The 21,686-nt window shown below is 57.4% G+C and overlaps 7 protein-coding genes across 13 annotated transcripts in view; 4 read left to right on the top strand and 3 right to left on the bottom strand.

Moving 5' to 3' along the window:
• The window catches only part of CCDC137 (coiled-coil domain containing 137), a 150,931-nt gene extending 149,225 nt beyond the window's left edge, over nucleotides 1–1,706 (top strand). The window contains exon 7 of the mRNA XM_050764059.1: nucleotides 3–1,706. Coding sequence (XP_050620016.1) covers nucleotides 3–212 — 210 coding nt within the window. The 3' untranslated portion in view covers nucleotides 213–1,706. The remainder of the gene's footprint in view (nucleotides 1–2) is intronic.
• Nucleotides 1–15,195, bottom strand: part of ACTG1 (actin gamma 1) — a 181,429-nt gene extending 166,234 nt beyond the window's left edge. The window contains exon 1 of the mRNA XM_050764050.1: nucleotides 15,192–15,195. The gene's annotated coding sequence lies outside the window, so the exon portion shown is untranslated. The remainder of the gene's footprint in view (nucleotides 1–15,191) is intronic.
• The window catches only part of OXLD1 (oxidoreductase like domain containing 1), a 157,610-nt gene that overhangs the window by 9,318 nt on the left and 126,606 nt on the right, over nucleotides 1–21,686 (bottom strand). The window lies entirely within an intron of this gene.
• SLC25A10 (solute carrier family 25 member 10) overlaps nucleotides 1–21,686 on the top strand; it is a 101,793-nt gene that overhangs the window by 49,751 nt on the left and 30,356 nt on the right. The gene's annotated exons all lie outside the window — the stretch shown is intronic.
• The window catches only part of MRPL12 (mitochondrial ribosomal protein L12), a 167,324-nt gene that overhangs the window by 128,880 nt on the left and 16,758 nt on the right, over nucleotides 1–21,686 (top strand). The gene's annotated exons all lie outside the window — the stretch shown is intronic.
• HGS (hepatocyte growth factor-regulated tyrosine kinase substrate) overlaps nucleotides 1–21,686 on the top strand; it is a 56,199-nt gene that overhangs the window by 23,273 nt on the left and 11,240 nt on the right. Inside the window, exons 2-9 of the mRNA XM_050764001.1 lie at nucleotides 13,652–13,777; nucleotides 15,273–15,357; nucleotides 15,990–16,065; nucleotides 16,625–16,717; nucleotides 18,318–18,441; nucleotides 20,212–20,264; nucleotides 20,704–20,772; nucleotides 21,467–21,591. Of these exons, the coding sequence (XP_050619958.1) occupies nucleotides 13,741–13,777; nucleotides 15,273–15,357; nucleotides 15,990–16,065; nucleotides 16,625–16,717; nucleotides 18,318–18,441; nucleotides 20,212–20,264; nucleotides 20,704–20,772; nucleotides 21,467–21,591 (662 nt within the window). The 5' untranslated portion in view covers nucleotides 13,652–13,740. The remainder of the gene's footprint in view (nucleotides 1–13,651; nucleotides 13,778–15,272; nucleotides 15,358–15,989; nucleotides 16,066–16,624; nucleotides 16,718–18,317; nucleotides 18,442–20,211; nucleotides 20,265–20,703; nucleotides 20,773–21,466; nucleotides 21,592–21,686) is intronic.
• Nucleotides 10,783–13,488, bottom strand: ARL16 (ADP ribosylation factor like GTPase 16). Of its 2 annotated transcripts, XM_050764103.1 has the most exons (5): nucleotides 13,369–13,488; nucleotides 13,213–13,271; nucleotides 12,679–12,792; nucleotides 11,732–11,847; nucleotides 10,783–11,472 (listed from the first exon to the last, which is right to left on the bottom strand). In XM_050764103.1, the coding sequence occupies exons 1-5, from the start codon at nucleotides 13,427–13,429 to the stop codon at nucleotides 11,301–11,303; spliced, it is 522 nt and encodes a 173-aa protein (XP_050620060.1). In that variant the 5' UTR covers nucleotides 13,430–13,488; the 3' UTR covers nucleotides 10,783–11,300. The 2 variants fall into 2 exon arrangements, with proteins under 2 accessions (XP_050620060.1, XP_050620059.1); XM_050764102.1 differs by having other exon boundaries at nucleotides 13,270–13,439.

Here is a 21,686-nt window from a genome sequence, read left to right as displayed (position 1 = left end):
AGCCTGGCAGGAGATCGCAGATGCTGAGGATGCTTCTGAGCCCCAGCGGTGTGTCCCAGCCCCTGACCGCCTCCTTGGCCCGCCAGCGGATTGTGGGGGAGGAAAGAGAGCGGGCCGTGCAGGCCTACAGGGTGTTGAAGCAGCGGCGGCGGCTGCTGCACGGGGAGCGACCCCACCTCACTTCCCGGAAGAAGCCAGAGCCGCGGCCGTGATGGAGAGACACCCGGGGCCTGGCCATGCTCCTGGGAAACTGGCACCAGGAGCTGCCACACCTGGGTAGGGGAGAGGCAGGCCATGCCAGCAGTGTGGGGTGGGGCCTCCAGCTACTTGTTTATACGTTGGGCACTAGCGGGTCCACATCCTGCAAGGGGTGAGTGTCCAATGGACTAGGGCCAAGGCCTGGTTGACAGACGGCCCGTGGGGCCCGGTGTCACTCACAGCGCCATGTCTTTGTTTTGAACGTCCATTCTGAGTCTCAGCCCAGGTGCACCTTAGGAAGGGCTGGGTCCCTGTCCCTGAACACCAACTAGTGAGACAGCTGATGAGGCTGGCTTGGTGTGTGACGGAGGCCCTGGGAGTCAGCAGAGCTGAGCGCACAGTGCACATCAGGCAGAGCAGGCCACGGGCAGGGAAGACGCTTCGGGGCAGGGCCACTGGGCACATCTGGACCACCTGCAAGGGCTCTGCAGGCGACCATGACTACAGGTCAGTTGTGAGTGGTCCCCACAGAGGCTGCCCACCCAAGGTCTGCTTGGGGTGAAACGTGATGACAACACATACACTAAGGTGGGACCTGGGGACTGGGCACGGTGGCTCACACCTATAATCCCAGCACTTTGGGCAGCCGAGGCAAGTGGATCACCTGAGGTCAGGAGTTCAAACCAGCCTGGCCAACATGGTGAAACCACATCTCTACTAAAAATACACGAAAAGAGAAAAAAAAAAACAAACAGTGGCAACAGGGTTGTCACCTACCTCAGAGGGCTCAGAGAGCCGGGAGGCCCAAAGTGGCTGGAGAAAGTAAAGGAAAAATCCTGGCCTGAGCTCGGGGTCACAGAGTGGGGCCCAGGGGAGTTCCTGCTGAGGGCAGGGCCTTGCCAGGCTTCAGTCTCCATCCAGTGCCAAAGGAGGGAGGCCCAGGCTGTCAGCATTTCCAGATGAGGGCAGAAGGGAGAGGCTTAAACCCAAGTCACACATCCAGCAATGGAGTCCGACTGCCCAGCACCGTCTAGGGAGTGAGGAGCGCCTCTGCCTGGCTGTCAGCCAACCATCTGGGAAGTGAGGATTGCCTGGGTCCATCCACCGCCAACCATCTGGGAAGTGAGGAGTGCCTGGGTCCATCCACCGCCAACCATCTGGGAAGTGAGGATTGCCTGGGTCCATCCACCGCCAACCATCTGGGAAGTGAGGAGTGCCTCTGCCGGGCCGCCAACTGTCTGGGAAATGAGGAGCGCCTCTGCCCGGCCACCAACTGTCTGGGAAGTGAGGAGCGCCTCTGCCCGGCCACCAACTGTCTGGGAAGTGAGGAGCGCCTCTGCCCGGCCACCAACTGTCTGGGAAGTGAGGAGCGCCTCTGCCCGGCCACCAACTGTCTGGGAAGTGAGGAGCGCCTCTGCCCGGCCGCCAACTGTCTGGGAAGTGAGGAGCGCCTCTGCCCGGCTGCTGCCCCACCGTCTGGGAAGTGAGGAGCGCCTCTGCCCGGCCACCAACTGTCTGGGAAGTGAGGAGCGCCTCTGCCCGGCCGCCAACCGTCTGGGAAGTGAGGAGCGCCCTCTGCCCGGCTGCTGCCCCACTGTCTGGGAAGTGAGGAGCGCCTCTGCCCGGCTGCTGCCCCAACCGTCTGGGAAGTGAGGAGCGCCTCTGCCCGGCTGCTGCCCCACCGTCTGGGAAGTGAGGAGCGCCTCTGCCCCTGCTGCCCCACCGTCTGGGAAGTGAGGAGCGCCTCTGCCCGGCTGCTGCCACCACCGTCTGGGAAGTGAGGAGCGCCTCTGCCCGGCCGCCAACTGTCTGGGAAGTGAGGAGCGCCTCTGCCCGGACACTGCCCTGTCTGGGAAGTGAGGAGCGCCTCTGCCCGGCCGCTGTGCAACCTTCCAACTGTGAAGTGACAGCCTTGTATGTGATCTTTTCTGTCTTCCCCAAGTTTGCATTTTCAACATTAAAGTTTACCTTTTAGTTAGAAGTTTTAATGTGGAGAATAGATATTTAAAGTCAGGGCTGTTTTCCTCTTATGGACGTGTTTCTGTCGGATGAATGGTTTTCCCACCTTGTGATGTACCGGGTGGCCCCAGCCCTGGCGTTGGCATGTTGGTTTTGCAGCAGCCAGAACTCAGCCCTAGAGCACATGCAGCAGCTGGAAGGGGGTGGCCTTTCCCTGGGAAAGGGCTGGGGCGGCAGCGGGCGGCACTCCCACTCGCTCGGCACTCCCACTCGCTCGGTGCGTTTGGTTTTGGGCGTGTGTCGGCCCCTGTGTGGCTAAGTGAAGGCGTCCCACAGGGCTGGGAGAGCGCTCATGCTCTCCACTGCATCCACGATTCTCAGATTTCAGCTGCTGGGAGGGAAACCCCTGGTGGTTTTTAGGGCCTCTTTGTTGCCCAGGCTGGGGTGCAGTGGCATAAGCACACTGCAGCCTCAAGCCGGGGCTCAGGCGATCCTCCCACCTCAGCCTCCCAAGTACTTGGGACAACAGGTACTTACCAAAACACCCAAATAATTTTTTGTGCTTTTTGTATAGATGGGGTTTTGCCACGTTGCCCAGGCTGGTCTCGAACTTATGGACTCAAGGGATCCACCTGGTTTGGCCGCCCAAAGTGCTGGGGTTACAGGCGTGAGCCACTGTACTTGGCGTTTTTTTTTTTTTTTTTTTTTTTTTTTTTTTGAGGCAGGGCCTTGCTGTCACCTTGGCAGGAGTGCAGTGGCATGCTGGTCTCAAAGTCCTGGGCTTAAGAGGTTAGCCTGCCTTGACTTCCGTCAGTGCTGGGGTTTCAGGAGAGGCCAGCTCACCCCTCCTGCTTTTCTTTTTTTTTTTTGAGATGGAGTTTTGCTCTTGTTGCCCAGGTGGGAGTGCAATGGCACGATCTTGGCTCACCACAACCTCTGCTTCCCAGCAGCCAACCTTATCACACATTTATTAATGTGATTTTTTTTTGAGGAAAAAATATTAATGATGTAATTTCACATACTGTATAATACTATCTGAAGGGGGCCAGCCCCTCCACACCTGTGGGTGTTTCTCGTCAGGTGGGACGAGAGATTGAGAAAATGAATAAGAGACAGAGACAAAGTATAGAGAAAGAACAGTGGGCCCAGGGGAACGGCACTCAGCATATGGAGGACAGAGGACAGTGCTGGCACTGGTCTCTGAGTTCCCTCAGTATTTATTGATCACTCTCTTTACCATCTCAGAGAGGGGGATGTGGCAGGACAATAGGGTAATAGTGGGGAGAGGGTCAGCAGGAAAACATGTGAGCAAAGATCTCTGTGTCATAAATAAGTTTAAGGAAAGGTGCTGTGCTTTGATGTGCAGGTACACAAACATCTCGGTGCATTAAAGAGCAGTATTGCCGCTAGCATGTCTCACCTCCAGCCCTAAGGCAGTTTTCTCATATCTCAGTAAATAGAACATACAATCGGGTTTTACACCAAGACATTCCATTTCCAGGGATGAGCAGGAGACAGATGCCTTCCTCTTTCACTCATCCTCCTCAGCACAGACCCTTTATGGGTGTGGGGCTGGGGGACGGTCAGGTCTTTCCCTTCCCACGAGGCCATATCTCAGGCTATCATATGGGGAGAAATCTGGGACAATACCCGGCTTTGCTGGGCAGAGGTCCCTGCGGCCTTCCTTCCGCAGTGCATTGTGTCTCTGGGTACTGAGTTTAGAGAATGGCAATGACTTTGAGCAAGCATACGGCCTTCAAGCACTTTTTCAACAAAGCACATCCTAGCTGGGCGCGGTGGCTCAAGCCTGTAATCCCAGCACTTTGGGAGGCCGAGACGGGCGGATCACGAGGTCAGGAGATCGAGACCATCCTGGTGAACACGGTGAAACCCCGTCTCTACTAAAAAATACAAAAAAACTAGCCGGGCGAGGTGGCGGGCGCCTGTAGTCCCAGCTACTCGGGAGGCTGAGGCAGGAGAATGGCGGGAACCCGGGAGGCGGAGCTTGCAGTGAGCTGAGATCGCGCCACTGCACTCCAGCCTGGGCGACAGAGCCAGACTCCATCTCAAAAAAAAAAAAAAAAAAAATACAAAAAAACTAGCCGGGCGAGGTGGCGGGCACCTGTAGTCCCAGCTACTCGGGAGGCTGAGGCAGGAGAATGGCGTAAACCCGGGAGGCGGAGCTTCTAGTGAGCTGAGATCTGGCCACTGCACTCCATCCAGCCTGGGCGACAGAGCGAGACTCTGTCTCAAAAAACAAAAAAACAAAAACAAAAAACAAAAAAAACACAAAGCACATCCTGCACAGCCCTAAATCCATTAAACCCTGAGTCAACACAGCATGTGTCTGCAAGCACAGGGTTGGGGCTAGGGTTACAGATTAACAGCATCTCAAGGCAGAAGAATTTCTCTTAGTACAGAACAAAATGGAGTTTCTTATGTCTACTTTCTGCATAGACACAGTAACAGTCTGATCTCGGGGCCGGGCGCGGTGGCTCAAGCCTGTAATCCCAGCACTTTGGGAGGCCGAGACGGGCGGATCACGAGGTCAGGAGATCGAGACCATCCTGGCTGACATGGTGAAACCCCGTCTCTACTTTAAAAATACAAAAAACTAGCCGGGCGAGGTGGCGGGCGCCTATAGTCCCAGCTACTCGGGAGGCTGAGGCAGGAGAATGGCGTGAACCCGGGAGGCGGAGCTTGCAGTGAGCTGAGATCCGGCCACTGCACTCCAGCCTGGGTGGCAGAGCGAGACTCTGTCTCAACAACAACAAAAAAAAACAGTCTGATCTCTTTCTTTTCCCCACAGCTATCCTTTGATTAGCATTTAGTTTCATGGGAACTCCAAACCGTTAAAGACAATTCAGGCCAGCTGTGGTGGCACCGTGCCTGTGGTCCCAGCTACTCGGGAGGCTGAAATGAGAGGATCATTCAAACCTGAGAGGTCAAGGCCACCCCACCGTCTGGGAAGGGAGGAGTGCCTCTGCCTGGCTGCTGCACCGTATGGGCCTGTGAGCTGTGATTGTACCTCTGCACTCCAGCCTGGGCTGTAACAGAACTCTAAAACAGAAAAGAAAAACAATTCATATGCAGGTGCTACATCTGTGCTGAGAAGAGCCCACAGGCAGAGATGACTCACAACAGTGGGGTCCTCAACAGCATCAGTTTTCACAGACTCAGGAGTGAAGTGGGCTCGGCATGTGCACTGATGGGGGGTCCAGCGTGCCTGGGCCCAGAACAGCTGCTGAGCGCAGGGACCCTAAAGTCGGGTGGGGGTCTGGGTGACAAGGCCAGGGGAGTCCCCAGCACCCCTCATCCACCCCACAGGACACCCCAATTGACACTGTGTGCCAGCAAAGTGGGGACCTGATGGTTTTGGGAACGTGGGTCATTCAAAGTGGCCTGCAGCACCCGGCCTGTCAGCAGCAGGCAAGGAGGGTCCTTATCCGCCCATCCCGAGACTGTCCTCCCGTGGCGTCATGCCACGCCTGCGTAGGGCTCCCTGGCTGGAACCCACCCTTGAAAACCACCTGAGGAGGTGCCAGAGTGTGGCTGCCAGCTCCAGACCACGTTGGCTCCACCTGCCTGGAACCCAGCTACCACCAGCGCTGGCTGGGAACGTAGGCTTGTGGTCTCCTCCGGGTCTTGGAAATCTGTACCCTTAGGACTCATTCAGGATCAGCATGTCCAGCACCAAGGATTTCTTCAGAAAAGGCACCTCCTCCCAACTAACAACGTTCCTCCAAGCAAGCTGGGAAGCGCAGCCCACCGGCCTCCAGCTGGGTGGCCACAAGCACCTCAGGCTGCCACCTTGTGTTTTCATGCCTCACAGCAAAAATCACGGTGGGTATTTCTTTTCAATTTTTTTTTTTAGCGACTGAGTCTCCCTCTGTCGCCCAGGCTGGAATGCAGTGGCTCTATCTCAGCTCACTGCAAGCTCCACCTCCTGGGTTCACGCCATTCTGCTGCCTCAGCCTCCCGAGTACCTGGGACTACAGGCGCCCACCACCATGTCCAGCTAATTCTTTAGTATTTTTAGTAGAGACGGGGTTTCACCGTGTTAGCCAGGTCTCGATCGCCTGACCTCATGATCCACCCACCTCGGCCTCCCAAAGTGCTGGGATTACAGGCATGAGCCACCGTGCCCGGCCCCTTGGTGGATATTTCTTCCCAGTTATGCCCTGAGCCAAATGTTGAGCTTTTCTGCCCAGGAAGGGCAAAATTCTAGCACAGACAGTAGTGCAACCCGAGGGGTGGCCGGGGTTCTCGCTACCCTTGGCCATGGGGCAGGCTGGTTTACACAGCAGGGGGATGTTTCCAGGGTTGAAGCTTCCCCCACCCAGTCCTGAACACATCGGGTGCTGGAGCATCTGTGTTCCCACGAGGCCACAGGACTTCCAAAGGTCCTCGAGGCGGAAGTGCGCCGGTGGGCCACAGGACTTCCAAAGGTCCTCGAGGCGGAAGTGCGCCGGTTTCATTCTGAACATGCTGCTCTAACACACAGCCCTGCTGAGCCACAGGAGGAGCAGATACTGTGAGCATCTGGCTGTTGATGGTCAAGAGCCTGGGCGTGCAGGGAAGACTCCAGAACTCCTAACTCTTGCTAACCTTACATCTGGGATTCTTACGCCCTCAGCTGAAGAACTCAATGACTTTCAGCTTTGAAGAGGTTCTTCTAACACTTGGCCATTTCTTTTTCTTTTTTTTGAGATGGAGTCTCACTCTGTCGCCCATGCTTGAGTGCAGTGGCGCGATCTCGGTTCACTGAAAGCTCAGCCTCTCGAGTGGCTGGACTATAGGCACCCACCACCACACCCGGCTAATTTTTTGTATTTTTAGTAGAGACGGGGTTTCACCATGTTAGCCAGGATGGTCTTGATCTCCTGACCTTGTGATCTGCCCGTCTCCACCTCCCAAAGTGCTGGGATTACAGGCGTGAGCCACTGCACCTGGCCTTCTTTTTTTTTTTTTTTTTTTTTTTTTGAGATGGAGTCGCTCTGTTGCCCAGACTGGAGTGCAGTGGTGCAATCTCAGCTCACTGCAAGCTCCACCTCCCGGTTTTACATCATTCTCCTGCCTCAGCCTCCCGAGTAGCTGGGACCACAGGTGCCCACCACCACGCCCAGCTAATTTTTGGTATTTTTAGTAGAGACGGGGTTTCACCGTGTTAGCCAAGATGGTCTCGATCTGCTGACCTCGTGATCCGCCCACCTTGGACTCCCAAAGTGCTGGGATTACAGGCCTGAGCCACAGTGCCCGGCCAACACTTGGCCGTTTCAACCAGACTTTGCTAAAGTCCTCTGAAATTGGGGGACTGAAAGGCAATTACTTGGATCACAAGTTGCCTGTGACATCTGCAAGGACCTGCTGTTAGGGCTCATTAAACCCCAAAGTATGGCACCTTGGCATGCAGAGTACTCTGACCCAGAGGAGACGGGAAGGCCTCAGAAGCCAGGTCTTTGTCTTTCCCTCCTGGTTCCTGCCCATTTTTCTCCCCCAAAGTGAGTCCCAGAAACCACAATTCTTTTTCCCCACGGCAGGTCATAGAAACTAGAGCTCCTCTCCCCCAAAGCCAGCCATAAAACCTAGCAAGGTCGCGCTCTCCGTTCTCCCTGGAAGATCCTCATTCCCGAGGGGTCCTGCCCCATCCCCAGGGGAAGGGGAATTGTACAGTGCGGCCTTGCTGGGTTTCCCCAGTTAAACGGATGTTACGCCAGATCCTGTGTGTCCAATCACATTTCTGCATGCCTGCTCATTCGTCAAACCTAAATATAAAAATAAAGATTTTCATGCCAGGCACAGTGGCTCACGCCTATAATCTCAGCACTTTGGGAGGCCCAGGCGGGCGGATCACTTGAGGTCAAGGGTTCGTGACCAGCCTGGCCAACATGTGAAACCCTGTCTCTACTAAAAATACTAAAATTAGCCCGGCGTAGTGGCACACACGTGTAATCCCAGCTACTTGGGAGGCTGAGGCAGGAGAATCACTTGAACCTGGGAGGCGGAGGTTACAGTGAGCAAAGATTGTGCCACTACACTCCAGCCTGGATGACAGAGGGAGCCTCGATCTCAAAAATAAGTAAATAAAGGTTTTCCTGGGTCTTTATAGATGAAGGCTCCTGTGTCATGTAAAACTTTATTTACTTATTTTTTTTAGATGGAGCCTCAATCTGTCACCCAGGCTGGAGTGCAGTGGCGTGATCTTAGCTCACTGCAACCTCCACCTTCTGGGCTGAAGCGATTTTCCTGCCTCAGCCTCCCAAGTAGCTGGGATTACAGGCAGGCGCCAACACGCTGGGTTAATTTCTGTATTTTTAGTCAAGAAGGGGTTTCACCATGTTGCTCAGGCTGGTCTCTCTCAATCTTCTGGCCTCAAGCTATCTGCCCACCTTGGCCGCCCAAGTTGTTAGGATTATAGGTGTGAGCCACTGTGCCCGGCTGTCATGTCAAACTAATGCATTTGTTATGCTTTTAGGCCAGGCATGGTGGCTCATGCCTGTAATCCCAGCATTTTGGGAGGCTGAGGCAGAAGGATCACTTGAGGCCAGAAGCTCAAGACCAGCCTGGGCCACACAGCAAGACCCCGTCTCTACCAAAAATACAAAAAATTAGCCTGTAATCCCAGCTACCCAGGAGGCTGAGGTGGGAGGACTGACCGAGCTTGGGAGTTTGAGGCTGTAGTGAGCTGTGATCCCACCACTGTGCTCTATAGTCTCGGAGACAGAGTGAGAGCTTATCTCAAATAATTAAGTAAATTTGTTAATGCTTTTCTCTTGCTCACCTGTATTTTGTTAGAAGTGTTGGCTGTCACCCTTATGGGTGATAAAAGGTATATCTTTCCACCCCACAGTACTAACAGGACAGATACCTCAGGTGTCCAGTAGCTGCTTGGTGGTGGTAAGGGGCAGGGGGAGCAGTGCATGGAGATTCACGTGGTGTCTAAGAAGGTGGCATGAAGGCCAGGCACAGTGGCTCACGCCTGTAATCTCAGCACTTTGGGAGGCCGAGGCGGGTGATCACAAGGTCAGGAGTTCAAGACCAGCCTGGCCAAGATGGTGAAACCTCATCTCTACTAAAAATACAAAAATTAGCTGGGCGTGGTGGCGGGTGCCTGTAATCCCAGCTACTCAGGAGGCTGAGGCAGGAGAATTGCTTGAACCTGGGAGGCAGAGGTTACAGTGAGCCACCGAGATTGCACCACTGCACTCCAACCTGGGCGATACTCGTCTCCAAAAAAAAAAAAAAAAAGGTGGCATCCAACAGGGCACAGTCTGTGTACAGTTGAGAGCCCACGACACACTGGAAAGCAGAGATTGGAGCCTGAGCCACCCCAGGCATCGCACACAGCCCTCCATGGGAATAAAGACCCCTTTCCCCACAAGCAAAGTACAGCAGGTTTGTGACGTGGAGGAGGGTGGTGGGTGCGAAGCTCCTTCCATGATCGAAGGAGCCTAGGCTTCCAGCTGCAAAAACATTTGTAGAAAATTTCCATGTATTCTCAGGACTATAGGGTTTCTTATTCAATCGTTGTAGTCAAATAATGGTCCCCAAAAGGTGTGTCCAAGTTATAACCCCTGGAACAAGCAAGGGTGACCTTGTTTGGAAGAGCATTTACAGATATAATGAGGAATCATCCTGGATTTCCAATGACAGATGTCCTTGTAAGAGGAGAGAACAGAGGCACAGGAGAGAAGCTGCGTGAAGATGGGGGCGAAAACAGGCTCTGCAGGCCACAGCCCAGGCATGCCGAGGAGCACTGCAGCCGCTACACAGGCAAGGCACAGATGCTCCCTCGGAGCCTCTGGAAGGAAACCACCCTGGTGAAAGCCTCCGGAACCACGAGAGCAAATTTCTGTTGTTTCAGCAGCCGCAGGACACTGACCCGTCAAATCAACACTCCCACATGCGGCCACAGCTGAGAACCAAAGTCAAGGCAGGCTGCTGCGGAACCGCAGGTGGCATGGCCACTTTCTGTGCTTCATCTGAGCCCCTCCTGGCACACCTGTGGGCATTTCAGGGCAATACCTGTTTACTGAACAAGTGAGAATGCTGGCTCTTGGTTCGTTTTGTTTTTTTCCGAGACTGTTTCGCTCGTCAGCCAGGCTGGAGCGCAGTGGCGCGATCTAGGCTCACTGCAACCTCTGTCTCCTAGGTTTAAGCGATTCTCCTGCCTCAGCCTCCTGAGTAGCTGAGATTACAGGCAAAAGCCACCATGCCCAGCTAATTTTTTGTATCTTTAGTAGAGACAGAGTTTCACCATGTTGGCCAGGCTGGTCTCGAACTCCGGACCTCGTGATCTGCCTGCCTCAGCCTCCCAAAGTGCTGGGATTACAGGCGTGAGCCACCTCGCCCGGCCACAGGCTCATTTCTAACTCGAGGCCTGGCTCTTACGACCACACTCAGTTCACTGGCCTCATGCCGTCTGTGATGGACGTGGGGTCAGGATGCCAGTGGCTCAGCAGGTTGAAGCTTGTGCTACAGCAAGAGGCCAGGTCTCAGTGGCACTGTGCATTCCATACGCCTAGGGGGCAGTCCAGCAGGTCTCTAGGAAGGAGGGCAGCCAACCCCTATAGCACCACTCCAGGACACAGAACACTTGGCCACGTGCAGGCCCTGCTCACCCAGTCTGGGGACAGGTTTTTATATTTTTATTTCTTATTTAAGACGGAGTTTCATCTTGTTGCCCAGACTGGAGTGCAATGGCGTGATCTCGGCTCACTGCAACCTCCGCCTCCCGGGTTCAAGGGATTCTCCTGCCTCAGCCTCCCAAGTAGGTGGGATTACAGGCATGCGCCACCACACCCAGCTAATTTTGTATTTTTAGTAGAGACGGTTTCTCCATGTTGGTCAGGCTGGTCTCGAACTCCTAACTTCAGATGATCAGCCCGCCTTGGCCTACCAAAGTGCTGGCATTACAGGCCTGAGCCACCATGCCTGGCCCCTGGAGACAGTTTTTTCAGAGGCCAGATGTCAACTTCCATCTCCGCATGCCTCAGTTTACCCATCATTGCATCTCAGCAGAGCCCCATCATGTAGAGTTACTTCGGGTTATTCTGCCCGTGAGAAGAAACTATGGGCAGCGAAGCCATACTGCCCCCTGCCACCTCTCCCCAGCGCAGGTCAGCCGCGCCTCTGCGGTGCAGTCAACCTTTGGCTCTGTGGGTGGCCTGGAGCCAGGCCAGCACCTCTGCCAAGCCAGTGCCTTCACGGGCACTGATTTCTGCCGTGGTGATGTTCTGCTTGGCACAAGCAATGATGTCTGGAAGCCTGATTAATGACTTTATCTCCTCCATGGCCATGTAACAGGGTAGGTCGCTGGAGTGAAAGAAGTGGCCCATCAGAGTAGTGGCTGCCACACACCTGCCCTGGACCCCCAGCCGCACCACCTCCCTACCCAGCCATGCTCCCGGCTGTACTCCCAGGGAGCCCCTGCCCCTGCTGTGCTGCCTCTCAGCTCAGGGACACCTGCCCCGGACCCCCAGCCGCACCACCTCCCTACCCAGCCATGCTCCTGGCTGTAGTCCCCGGGAGCCCCTGCCCCTGCTGTGCTGCCTCTCAGCTCAGGCACGCGTACATTTTATTGAAGAGTATCAGCACCGATGCTTCTGCGAGCTGTTCTGAAGAAAGGAGACCTAAGAGCTGCACACAGGATGCGGAGAGCTGGGTGGGGTCAGAGGCGTCCATCATGAACTGGGGAAAAAGAAACAGATGGCAGCAACGCCATGCTGCCAAACTTCCTCCCCTGGGCCTCACAGACCCGGCACTGGGAGAGCAAAACTGCATTCTTTTGTTTGTTTGTTTTTGAGACGGAGCACCATCTCGGCTCACTGAAACCTCCGCCTCCTGTGTTCAAGTGATTCTCCTGCCTCAGCCTCCCCAGTAGCTGGGACTACAGACACCCGCCACCACGCCTGGCTAATTTTTTGTACTTTTAGTAGAGACGGGGTTTCACCGTATTAGCCAGGATGGTCTCCATCTCCTGACCTCGTGATTCGCCCACCTCGGCCTCCCAAAGTGCTAGGATTATAGGAGTAAGCCACTGCGGCCAGCCCAAAACAGCTTTAAACAAAGCTTTGGGAACAGGCAGAAGCAGAGGGAATCGAGTTTTATGAGGACGATCTGGTGACACTCGTCTGTCCTCATGTGGCCATCAGTTCTCCATACTGGAATCTGGGGCACAGGCCTTGTTAAATTGGGACCAACCAGAGGCATGTGTAACTCCAACATAAACACAGACGTACCAGGGAGCCACACAGAGGGTTAAGTCTGTTCTCTGCGAAGCAGCAGCCCTGCCCTCAGCAAGGCCTCTGTGAGCTCCTACCGGGGGCCTGGGAGCGCAAGCACCAGAAACCAGACGTGGTGCCCAGCAGGAAACAACACTACCGTAGGACCTGTTTCCATGACCAGTATAGTCACTAAATAACCCAAACCCCGTTCTACACACAGCAAGGGTGGGGACTGGACATCACAGAAATGTAGACACAGGTCCCTAAAGAAAGCCCATATAGGATTACAACCTACCAGGAGACAACGGCAGTTTCCATAGTAACTGGACCAGATGGGGCCCATGCACCCCCCCAGCTCCCGGATGGTGATCTTTCTCTGTGCCACGATGTCAGTAAGATTGGTGCCCACCTATAGGAAAAACCACGATGCAGACACAATACAAGCGCTGTACCGTTGTGAAGTCCTGAAGAGCACCGTGCCCACACCTAACGCGGTGGCCTGAACCCCGCAGACCCATTCTCCAAGGGCTCAGTCCCTAAAGCAGTAACGGCGAGCAGGGACCGACGCCCATCAGTAGTTGCATTCGCTGTGGGGGTGACCAGCCACAGGAACCCGTTGCGAGGGGAGAGGAAGTGCCCGTGGAGGGCGGCAGGCCCCCGCATCCCGCGCCAGGTATCCTCAGCTCGGGCCTCCCCCACGCTCCCGAAGGCTGGCCTTAAGTCAAGACCTGACCCGCTGCGCCTCGGCGTGCACTTAGAGGAGCCCGGAGCTCTTCACCAAGCGCAGAGCGGACCCCGCGCAACTCCACCCGCGGGAGCGGACACCTACCGTGGGCCGTGTCGGGGGCGGCTCCCCCAGGTCGCCCTTCCCATCCCGGGAGCTCACCTGTACAGAGCGGTCAAGGATCCGAGCAGTTAAGGGGTAAGTACCCGCCCCCGTCCGGTGACCCCCGCACCCCGGTCCCGTCCCCGCGCGGAAGGATATCCTTCAGCCGTTTCACCAGCAGCGTCTTCCCGACGCCCGTGGCCCCCAGCAGGAGACACATTCCGTGCTTCGCTCCACCCGGCACCCGAAGCTCGGCCCGCGGAGCAAGGCCCGCCCACCGCCCACTCTCATTGGATAGTTCTCACCCCCGGACTACTCATTGGTTCTTAGGGATCAGGTTCCAAGGGTGAACCCAATTAGCGGGCAGCGTTAGCGGGAGAGCGGAAGACTCCGCCTCTTCGCGGCTCTAGGAACGCCGCGGTGACGTGCGCGTGCGCGCACTGGAGGGAAAAGGCGGAAGCGGAAGTCGGGGGGCGCGCCAGCTGGGATCAGGGGAGCGCCCGCGGCGACGGGTCTGTGCTGGAGGTCGCCATGGGGCGAGGTAGCGGCACCTTCGAGCGTCTTCTAGGTAACGCATCCCCACCCGACGGCCCGACCATTGTCAGCCCGTAGCCCCCGCCCGGCGCTGAGTCAGCGCGGCCCCGAGGGCCCGAGGGGCGCGGACCGGCCGCCCTACCCGCCTGTCCCCGGCCCACTGTCCTCCTGGGCGCGGAGAGGCCGATCGTGGACCCTCGGCGCAACCGTGGGGTCTGCGTCCGTCGGGCGTTGGCGAACCTGGGCTCTGTGAGGGTCCGCGCAGGGCGCCGGCGGCGCTCGGCGTTCTCGCTCCTTTGCGGGCCCGGACATTTGGCCGATTTCCCCTTGACCGACGAGCACCCGGCCGAGTGGGCCACAAGGCCTGAGTCATGAAAGTGGGTGACTCAGTCGAATGTTAGGCTCGCACTTGGGCTTCTGACCCAAAACATTGGGCCTCGAATGGTAGAGCCAGCAGTGTCCTCTCTGGGACCTTCGAGCTCTCTTGGGGGCTGTGAGTCCCAGACCCACCTTTTGTTCCCACACTGGCTTCGGGAAGCGCCTAATGGTTTAGGAAGGCGTTTTCTCACGTTTTTGGCGGTGAAAGCTAATCCTATCTGAGCCTCCTGGAGGTGACACGTTTTAGGAGGGAAAAGGAATGTTGATGTGCACGTGCCCTGTAGGGAAAATGAGTCTTGTGTTTCAGGTTAGGCGCTTGGGTGCTCGGATGGGCTGCCCCAAGCCTGCCTTTTTGTTAAGTATGGTTTTCAAGGAGACTTCAAATGAGACACCTTCCTTGCCCAGGGAACCTGCAAGCAGACTGAGTATCTCAGCCACACAGGTAGTTCAGTGCTTCAGGGATAAATCCAGAGGTTAACTACTGAATCAGTATAGAAAGTGGACGTGGCTTGATTTGGTAGATCGTTTCTGTATCCGGGGAAGGCGGTGTGGGCAGAGCTGGAGCTGCTCCTCAGAGGGACCAGTTGTTGGAGACAGCAGTGATGTGGTATGATGACAGGTATTAGCTGGCTAGTCTTCCTTGGAGCGCCGTTCTGCCCTTATTCCCAAAGCACTTGGAGCGAGGGGCCTGGAGTCTACACTGCAGGCTTCTCTAGCTCTTGTCCAAGCTAAGATCCCATCGAAATGGGGAGCATCTGGGCAAATGGCGACTCCAAGGGACGGGTGATAGAGTTCTTTGTTGAGAAGCAGCTGAGCCTGATGTTTAAGAGTGAATCAGTCTCAGTCTCTGGTGAGCTGTGTGACTCATGGCAGTGCCCTCGCCTCTCTGCTGAGTGTCTTTACCTCGCTCACAGGTTGTGGGAGGGCTTGGACCAGCACCTGGTGTGCTGTTCTCACGCTGTTTGCTGTTTCCCTGAGAGCGATGGCACTTCCCTTCCCATCAGCGTGCTCAGGAGGATTCTCTCGTGGTTTTTCATGTAGTCCAAATGTCTAAAGGGGAAGTAGGGAGTCCCCCCTGCTGCTGCCAAGCTGGGGTGCTGTGTGGGGAGTCCAGCAGGATGACCCCCCTCTCATGGCATTTTCTCACTCAGACAAGGCGACCAGCCAGCTCCTGCTAGAGACGGATTGGGAGTCCATTCTGCAGATCTGCGACCTGATCCGCCAAGGGGACACACAGTGAGTTCGTGGGGTCTGTGTCGTGAAGCAGGGGAGCGGCCGTGCACTAAGCTGGGCTTGCTTGGTTCCCGTTGATTCTCCACAGTGTAGCTGACCATGTTAGGTTGTTTTGTAGAGAACTGCATGGTCTACGTGCTAGGATTTTTTGATATCTTGGACAATTAAGGGGTTTTCTCTGCACAGCTTGCAGATGACCTGGTTATGTTTGTATTTGCTTTGGGGTTCTCAAAGACTTAAGACGGTAGACAGACTTTTTTTTTTTTTTTGAGACAGGGCCTTGCTTTGTCACCCAGGCTGAAGTGCAGTGGCATGATCTCAGCTCACTGCAGCCCCTGCCTCCCAAGCTCAAGCGATCCTCCCACCTCAGCCTCCCGAGTAGATGGGACTACAGGCGTTCACCATCACGCCCGGCTAATTTTTTGTATTTTGGTAGAAATGGGTTTTTGCCATAATGCACAGGCTGGTCTCAGACTCTTAGGCTCAAGCAGTCCTGCTGCCTTGGCCTCCCAAAGCACTGGGATTACAGGCGTGAGCCGCTGCACCTGGCAGCAGATGAACTTTACTCATCTTGGTTGCTGAGACTATTTTCTTCCCCTTTCTCTCTGCTTTTACCAACGTCATTTCCCTTGCAGAGCAAAATATGCTGTGAATTCCATCAAGAAGAAAGTCAATGACAAGAACCCACATGTGGCCTTGTATGCCCTGGAGGTAAGTAGACTGCCTTGCCTCAGTGGCCCCCAGGGGCCCCACCCCTCACCCCCCACCCCCCACTAGTCAGGACAGCATGAGAAGAGTTTGTCCTGTGGCCTTGCCCACCTCCCTGGGCATACATCAAGCAGGAGAGTTACCACTCATCCTTGAGTGCCTGTGTGAACAGTGCCACCTAGGAGGGGTCACGCTGAGGGACAGATGGGAGATGGGGGAGGGAGTGAGCACCACTTCTTCAGCCGGTCCTGCGTGAGTAAACACTAAACACCAGAAGGCGGATCTTGTCGCTGTGCTTGGCAGTGAGACTTGGCATCACAGGGAGCGGTGCCGTGCACGCCACTGAGTCTCAGATGCTGCTGCTTGGGGTTCCCCACCGGCCCAGTGGCCTGTCGGGCCTGTTGAAGGGCTCTGCTGTCCCACCACGTTCCCCACCGGCCCAGTGGCCTGATGGGCCTGTTGAAGGGCTCTGCTGTCCCACAGGGAGGTGAGTCCGTCGAGGAGGACGAGGGGCCCCTGCCCTGATCACTGGCCCCACCCTTCCCTTCCTGGGCATCTGCAGGTCATGGAGTCTGTGGTGAAGAACTGTGGCCAGACAGTTCATGACGAGGTGGCCAACAAGCAGACCATGGAGGAGCTGAAGGACCTGCTGAAGGTGGGTGAGACGGGGGCAAGTGGGTGATCACCCAGGCTGGCACCTTTGCTTCTCCGGGTGTTTACCGGGCACCGATGACAGAACAGCACCAGGTGTGGCGGAAAATGTGCAGGTGCGGATCGGTGGTCCCTGCGCTGCACAAGCTCGCACTCACAACTGGGAGGCCCAGGTTTAGCAGGAGCCGGCCTGGGGTGCTGTGTCTGGAGCACCGAGGTGACAGCAACCCTGAGGCCTGGGGGAAGCTTCTGGGAGGCAGGGCTGGGGCACCTGCTGTCCTCAGGAAGGTGAGTAGATGCTGCTGGGTGGGCAGGGCAGTCGCTGGCTATCCTGTGTGAGTGGCTGTGGTCTGGAGGGCAGGCTGGCCACATCCCACAGGCCAGCCTGGGAGGGCTGTGAGTGGCAGCTTGTAAGATCGGATGTGTCTGGCGGGGGTAGGAGCTGTTTTGGAGAGTGGGGGCTTCATGCTTTCCTGGGCGGAGGAGGAAAAGCCCTCCAGATCCCCAGGAGATTGTGCCGGGGACACTTGCAGGGATTGTGATGTGGACTGTGATGCAGTGGGGGTGCTGCCGCCGGTGTCGGGGAGAAAGGGTGTCCCGTGTGGTCAGGCTGATCCCCCTCCGTCCCGACCTGTGGGCCGGGCCTGTGTCTCATAGGGGACTCCCTGGACCCACACAGCTGAGAACCTGCCCGGGATCCCAGTGAACAGCCAGGCCTCCCAAAGCCCTCACTGGCCACCTTGGCTGGCTTCCTGTCCCGTCCTGTCCTGGCTGAGAGGCAGAAGGTGCCAGAGTCTGGCCCTGCCTGACCCTGGTGCCCCCGAGCTCCTTCAGTCAGGCTGCAGATCCTGAGCTGGTTCACTCCTCTATGGGGTGGGGCAGAGCTGTGGAGGGAGGGCGCCGCTGAGGATGCCGAGAGGTTCTGGAAAGGAGCTCAGGCCGCGGTGCAGGTGCCCCAGAGCTTCCTTGAAGCAGCCTCTGATCGCACGCCATTCTGCACGTCACACTGGGACGGCGTCCTTGAGAGGGCCTTAGGTGCAAGGCCAGGGTGCGCTTTAACCTGGGGGAAGGGTGGCTGCAGGGGGCTCGGAGCCCGCTCTGAACTTGGGGGTGTTTCTGGAGCAGTTGCCCCCTGGCGTCTCCCCGGCTGTGACTGGAAGGAGGGGCATAGCCGGAGTCCCGCAGTGCCCCTGTGTTCTCAGCCCCAGCACCATGCTGCCACCGTCAGGCCTGCTGGGCCCTGCCTGTTGGAGCCTGATGGGAACCGGGGATCCTGGGCTGGGCGGGTCCCGCGGGGAAAGGGAGAGACAGATGGTCAGGAGCACAGAGACGCGGTATTGTTTGACTCCAGTGAGCCTCCTGGTTTTTGGCAGTGGTTAGAGAAGAGCCATAGTCTTGAGCAAGTAGAAGCAGGCATGAGGTTTGAAGTCAGGGTTTGGGAACAGGTTGGTGCATGGCCCCCACACCCCACTCGGGGGGCCCTCCCTGGCCTCCATGTCAGCCCCGTCTCCTCAGAGGCTGAGGTCTGCCAGCTGCTTCCTCACACCGAGGCCTCTGGCGCCTGGAGTCTCCTGCGACCCTCACCCACTCTTCCCTGCCTGCAGAGACAAGTGGAGGTAAACGTCCGTAACAAGATCCTGTACCTGATCCAGGCCTGGGCGCATGCCTTCCGGAATGAGCCTAAGTACAAGGTGGTCCAGGACACCTACCAGATCATGAAGGTGGAGGGTGAGTCAGGACCGAGGTTGGGACCAGGCCAAGGCTTGGAACTGTTGGACAGTCAGGCCCAACGGGCACAGTGGCGAGGAGCCTGGGAAGATGGGCTGCTCCCCGTGGTGGGAGGGAGGAGGGCTGTGGTCTGGAGCCAGGGAAGAAAGACCGTGTGTGTGAGGGCGGGCTCAGACCAGCTCCTGCCTTTCTGGACCCATGACCCACGGGCAGAGGCAGGCAGTGATGTTAGACAGCACGCAGGTGGAAAGGCAGCGGACAGTCTGTTTCAGAGGGGCAGGACTCCTGGCGCCGGGTTGGCTGTGCTGTCAGGGAAGGCCTCTGGAAGAGCTGTCCCGAGTGTCGAGACTGGAACAGAAGTCAGAGCTGGCATGAGCGGGCAGACAGCACGCATGGGCGGACACTCAGGGTTGAGGCCCCGGGGCAGAAAGGTGGCCAGGTGCCCAGAGGAGAGCGCGGCCGGGCCTGCACAGCGACGGGCTCCGGGCTGTGGGCTGGAGCTCAGCGTTGCTCTCGGCGCAGCAGGAGGCCTCTGGTGGTTTTGTCTCGGCTGTGGCGGCTGAGGTGTGTTTCTCGAGGGTCCCTCGGGGCCGCTGTGGCCGCGGAGAACCGGGGATTGTGCGGAGAGAGGTGGGGGTTTCAGGATGCATTTGGAGGTCTTGGCGGGTGCTCGGGGCCCGCTCAGTGAGAGAGAGGTGGGCATGGCTGCTCCCGTCCGTGCAGGCCCTGTGTGGCCCTGAGCTCTGCTGAAGACGAGGCCGGGAGTGTGGGGAATGGGGCGGGCTCCAGGGCTGGTGTGTCCCCTCTGCAGGAGTTGGATGCTTGCCCTGTGGCTGCAGGGTGGGCAGGACCAGTGTGGACAACGCAGGGGGCGCTGCACGAGCTGTCTTGGGCTCTCAACTTCGGGGTAGTGGACGCTGGTGGTCTGTGCTCATGTCTCCTTCCTGGGGTGGGAGCTTTCCTGGATTTTCTCTGGGGTCTTGTGTCTCAAGAATAGCTCGAGGCCGGCCGGGCGCGGTGGCTCACGCCTGTAATCCCAGAACTTTGGGAGGCAGAGGCAGGCGGATCACTTGAGGTCAGGAGATCGAGACCAGCCTGGCCAACATGGTGAAACGCCGTCTCTACTAAAAATACAAAAATTAACCAGGCGTGGTGGTGGGCACCTGTAGTCCCAGCTACTCGGGAGGCTGAGGCAGGAGAATTTCTTTTTTTTTTTTTTCCGAGACAGAGTCTCGCTCTGTCACCCAGGCTGGAGTGCAGTGGCACGATCTCGGCTCACTGCAAGCTCCGCCTCCCGGGTTCACGCCATTCTTGGCAGGAGAATTTCTTGAACCCAGGAAGCGGAACTTGCAGTGAGCCGAGATCGCGCCACTGCACTCCAGCCTGGGCGACAGAGCGAGACTCTGTCTCAGAAAAAAAAGAATAGCTCGAGGCCTTGTCCTCAGGAACAGTGGGAGCCCTGGCCAGAGAGCAGAGGGTAAGGGAGCCACTCAGCAGGCGGGGTCGCGCAGGGGCCTGATGCCCTGATGGGGTGGGAGCGGTGTCTCAGGACGGGGCAGCAGGGCCTGGCTCTCGTGTGCCGCCACAGCAAGGACGGAGGCTCCGTGGAGACACCAGCCTTGCGGGCAGGAGGCTGTCTCGGTGCCCCCAGACGCCCTCACTTGGGTGCACAGTCACTGCTATGTCACAGCTGCCAGGAGTGAGGAAGGGGCTTCGGGAGGTCTTGCAGGCCAGGCAGGCGCGGACGGTGACTATGCCTCCTCTCTCCAGGACACGTCTTCCCGGAATTCAAAGAGAGCGATGCCATGTTTGCTGCCGAGAGAGTGAGTGTGGGCGGCCGCTGGGGGTCCTGGAGTTGGGCTGCTCAGGAAGCGTGAAGTGGGGAGCGCTGGGAGTCCGGCTTGCTTGTACCCGGGTTGGTGGCTGAGCTCCCGTCTGTCTGGGAGCTGAGGATGCCTGTGTGTCCTGGGCCGAGGCGTAGCAGCCGTCTCTGGAGGGCGAGGTGGAGACGTGGCTCGAGGGCCTTTAGCGTGGCTGGGGGGCTCAGGAAAGAAAAACAAGCACCTTTGGTGAGGAAGTCCCTTCCTCAGGCCTTAGCAGCTTCACCCCAGGCCGCGCCTCCGGGAAGGGTGGCCCGGGGCATTGCCCTCGCTCGTGCTGGGATCCTCTCTGGGTCCGTTCCCTTCTTTGGGGCAGGGGACTCTGTGCCTCTGGAGCTGGTGGGGAGGGGAGCGTGTGGTCCTGACTGCCTCCCCTCCTCAGGCTCCGGACTGGGTGGACGCTGAGGAATGCCACCGCTGCAGGGTGCAGTTCGGGGTGATGACCCGTAAGGTGAGTTCCCATCTGGGGGGCTCTGTCTACAGCCCCGGCCAGACACCAGGTCCCCTGCCATGTGCAAGGCCACCGTCCCGGCTGGGCCTTTCCTTCCTGGTGGGTGGTTCAGGAGGCGAGTGCAGCTCGCATGGGTGGCAGTGGGGCGTCAGGAGGGGACAGTGAGGCCCACATGAGGGCCTGATGCCGCTGCCTGGGTCGGGCCCAGCCTCACTCTGGAATTATAATGTCTTAAAACAAGGACTACAGGCCTTGCCACAGTCACTCTCCTGCTTGCCAGGGCCATGTGGTCCCCTTCTCTGTGTGGCGTAGCCCGTCTGGATTCTGACCCCTCGAGCCATCTTCACACCAAAGCCCCCTCCAGGATGGCAACCGGGAATGCTTGGGGTTTGGGGTGTCAGCAGCTTCCAGCACCCACTGCACTCACAAAAGCTCTTGTTTTGTCAGCACAATTGATATATATTTTGTTTTTGCTTTTCTTTTTAACTTATATTTCCCCAAAACGGTGGCTGGTGTTGAGATTCCTGGGAGCATGTCCAGGTTCTTTGGCCTTAGTGTCCTCCCAGGCATTGTTCTGCTTGTCCCCTGCCTTCCCCGACCTGTGAGGCTCAGCTTCAGCGGTGTACGGAGCAGTTCTGGGCCGGGTGGCACATCAGGGTCCCCAGTGCCTGTGACCAGCCCCCCCGTCTTGCAGCACCACTGCCGGGCGTGTGGCCAGATCTTCTGTGGAAAGTGTTCCTCCAAGTACTCCACCATCCCCAAGTTCGGCATCGAGAAGGAGGTGCGCGTGTGTGAGCCCTGCTACGAGCAGCTGAACAGGTGGGTCCCCGCCCCCGCTTGGGCTGCAGGCAGGGCAGGATCTCCAGGCTGGCCTTCCTGTCCCTCTTGGCCATGGTGCCTGAGGCCTGCAGACC

This window comes from Macaca thibetana, chromosome 16 (assembly GCF_024542745.1).
Source record: "Macaca thibetana thibetana isolate TM-01 chromosome 16, ASM2454274v1, whole genome shotgun sequence".
Classification (NCBI taxonomy): domain Eukaryota; kingdom Metazoa; phylum Chordata; class Mammalia; order Primates; family Cercopithecidae; genus Macaca; species Macaca thibetana.
Note: the sequence above shows the minus strand (reverse complement) of the source record. Positions and strands in the feature narration are given on the sequence as shown.

Excerpts from the sequence above, each read along its gene's own strand:
- ARL16 (XM_050764103.1), bottom strand. The coding sequence starts at position 13,429 with ATGTGTCTCCTGCTGGGGGCCACGGGCGTCGGGAAGACGCTGCTGGTG. Across the intron at positions 12,793-13,212 it reads CGCCCCCGACACGGCCCACG|GTGGGCACCAATCTTACTGA; the intron begins GTAGGTGTCCGC and ends TTTTTCCTATAG. Across the intron at positions 11,848-12,678 it reads GAAACTGCCGTTGTCTCCTG|TTCATGATGGACGCCTCTGA; the intron begins GTAGGTTGTAAT and ends CTTTTTCCCCAG.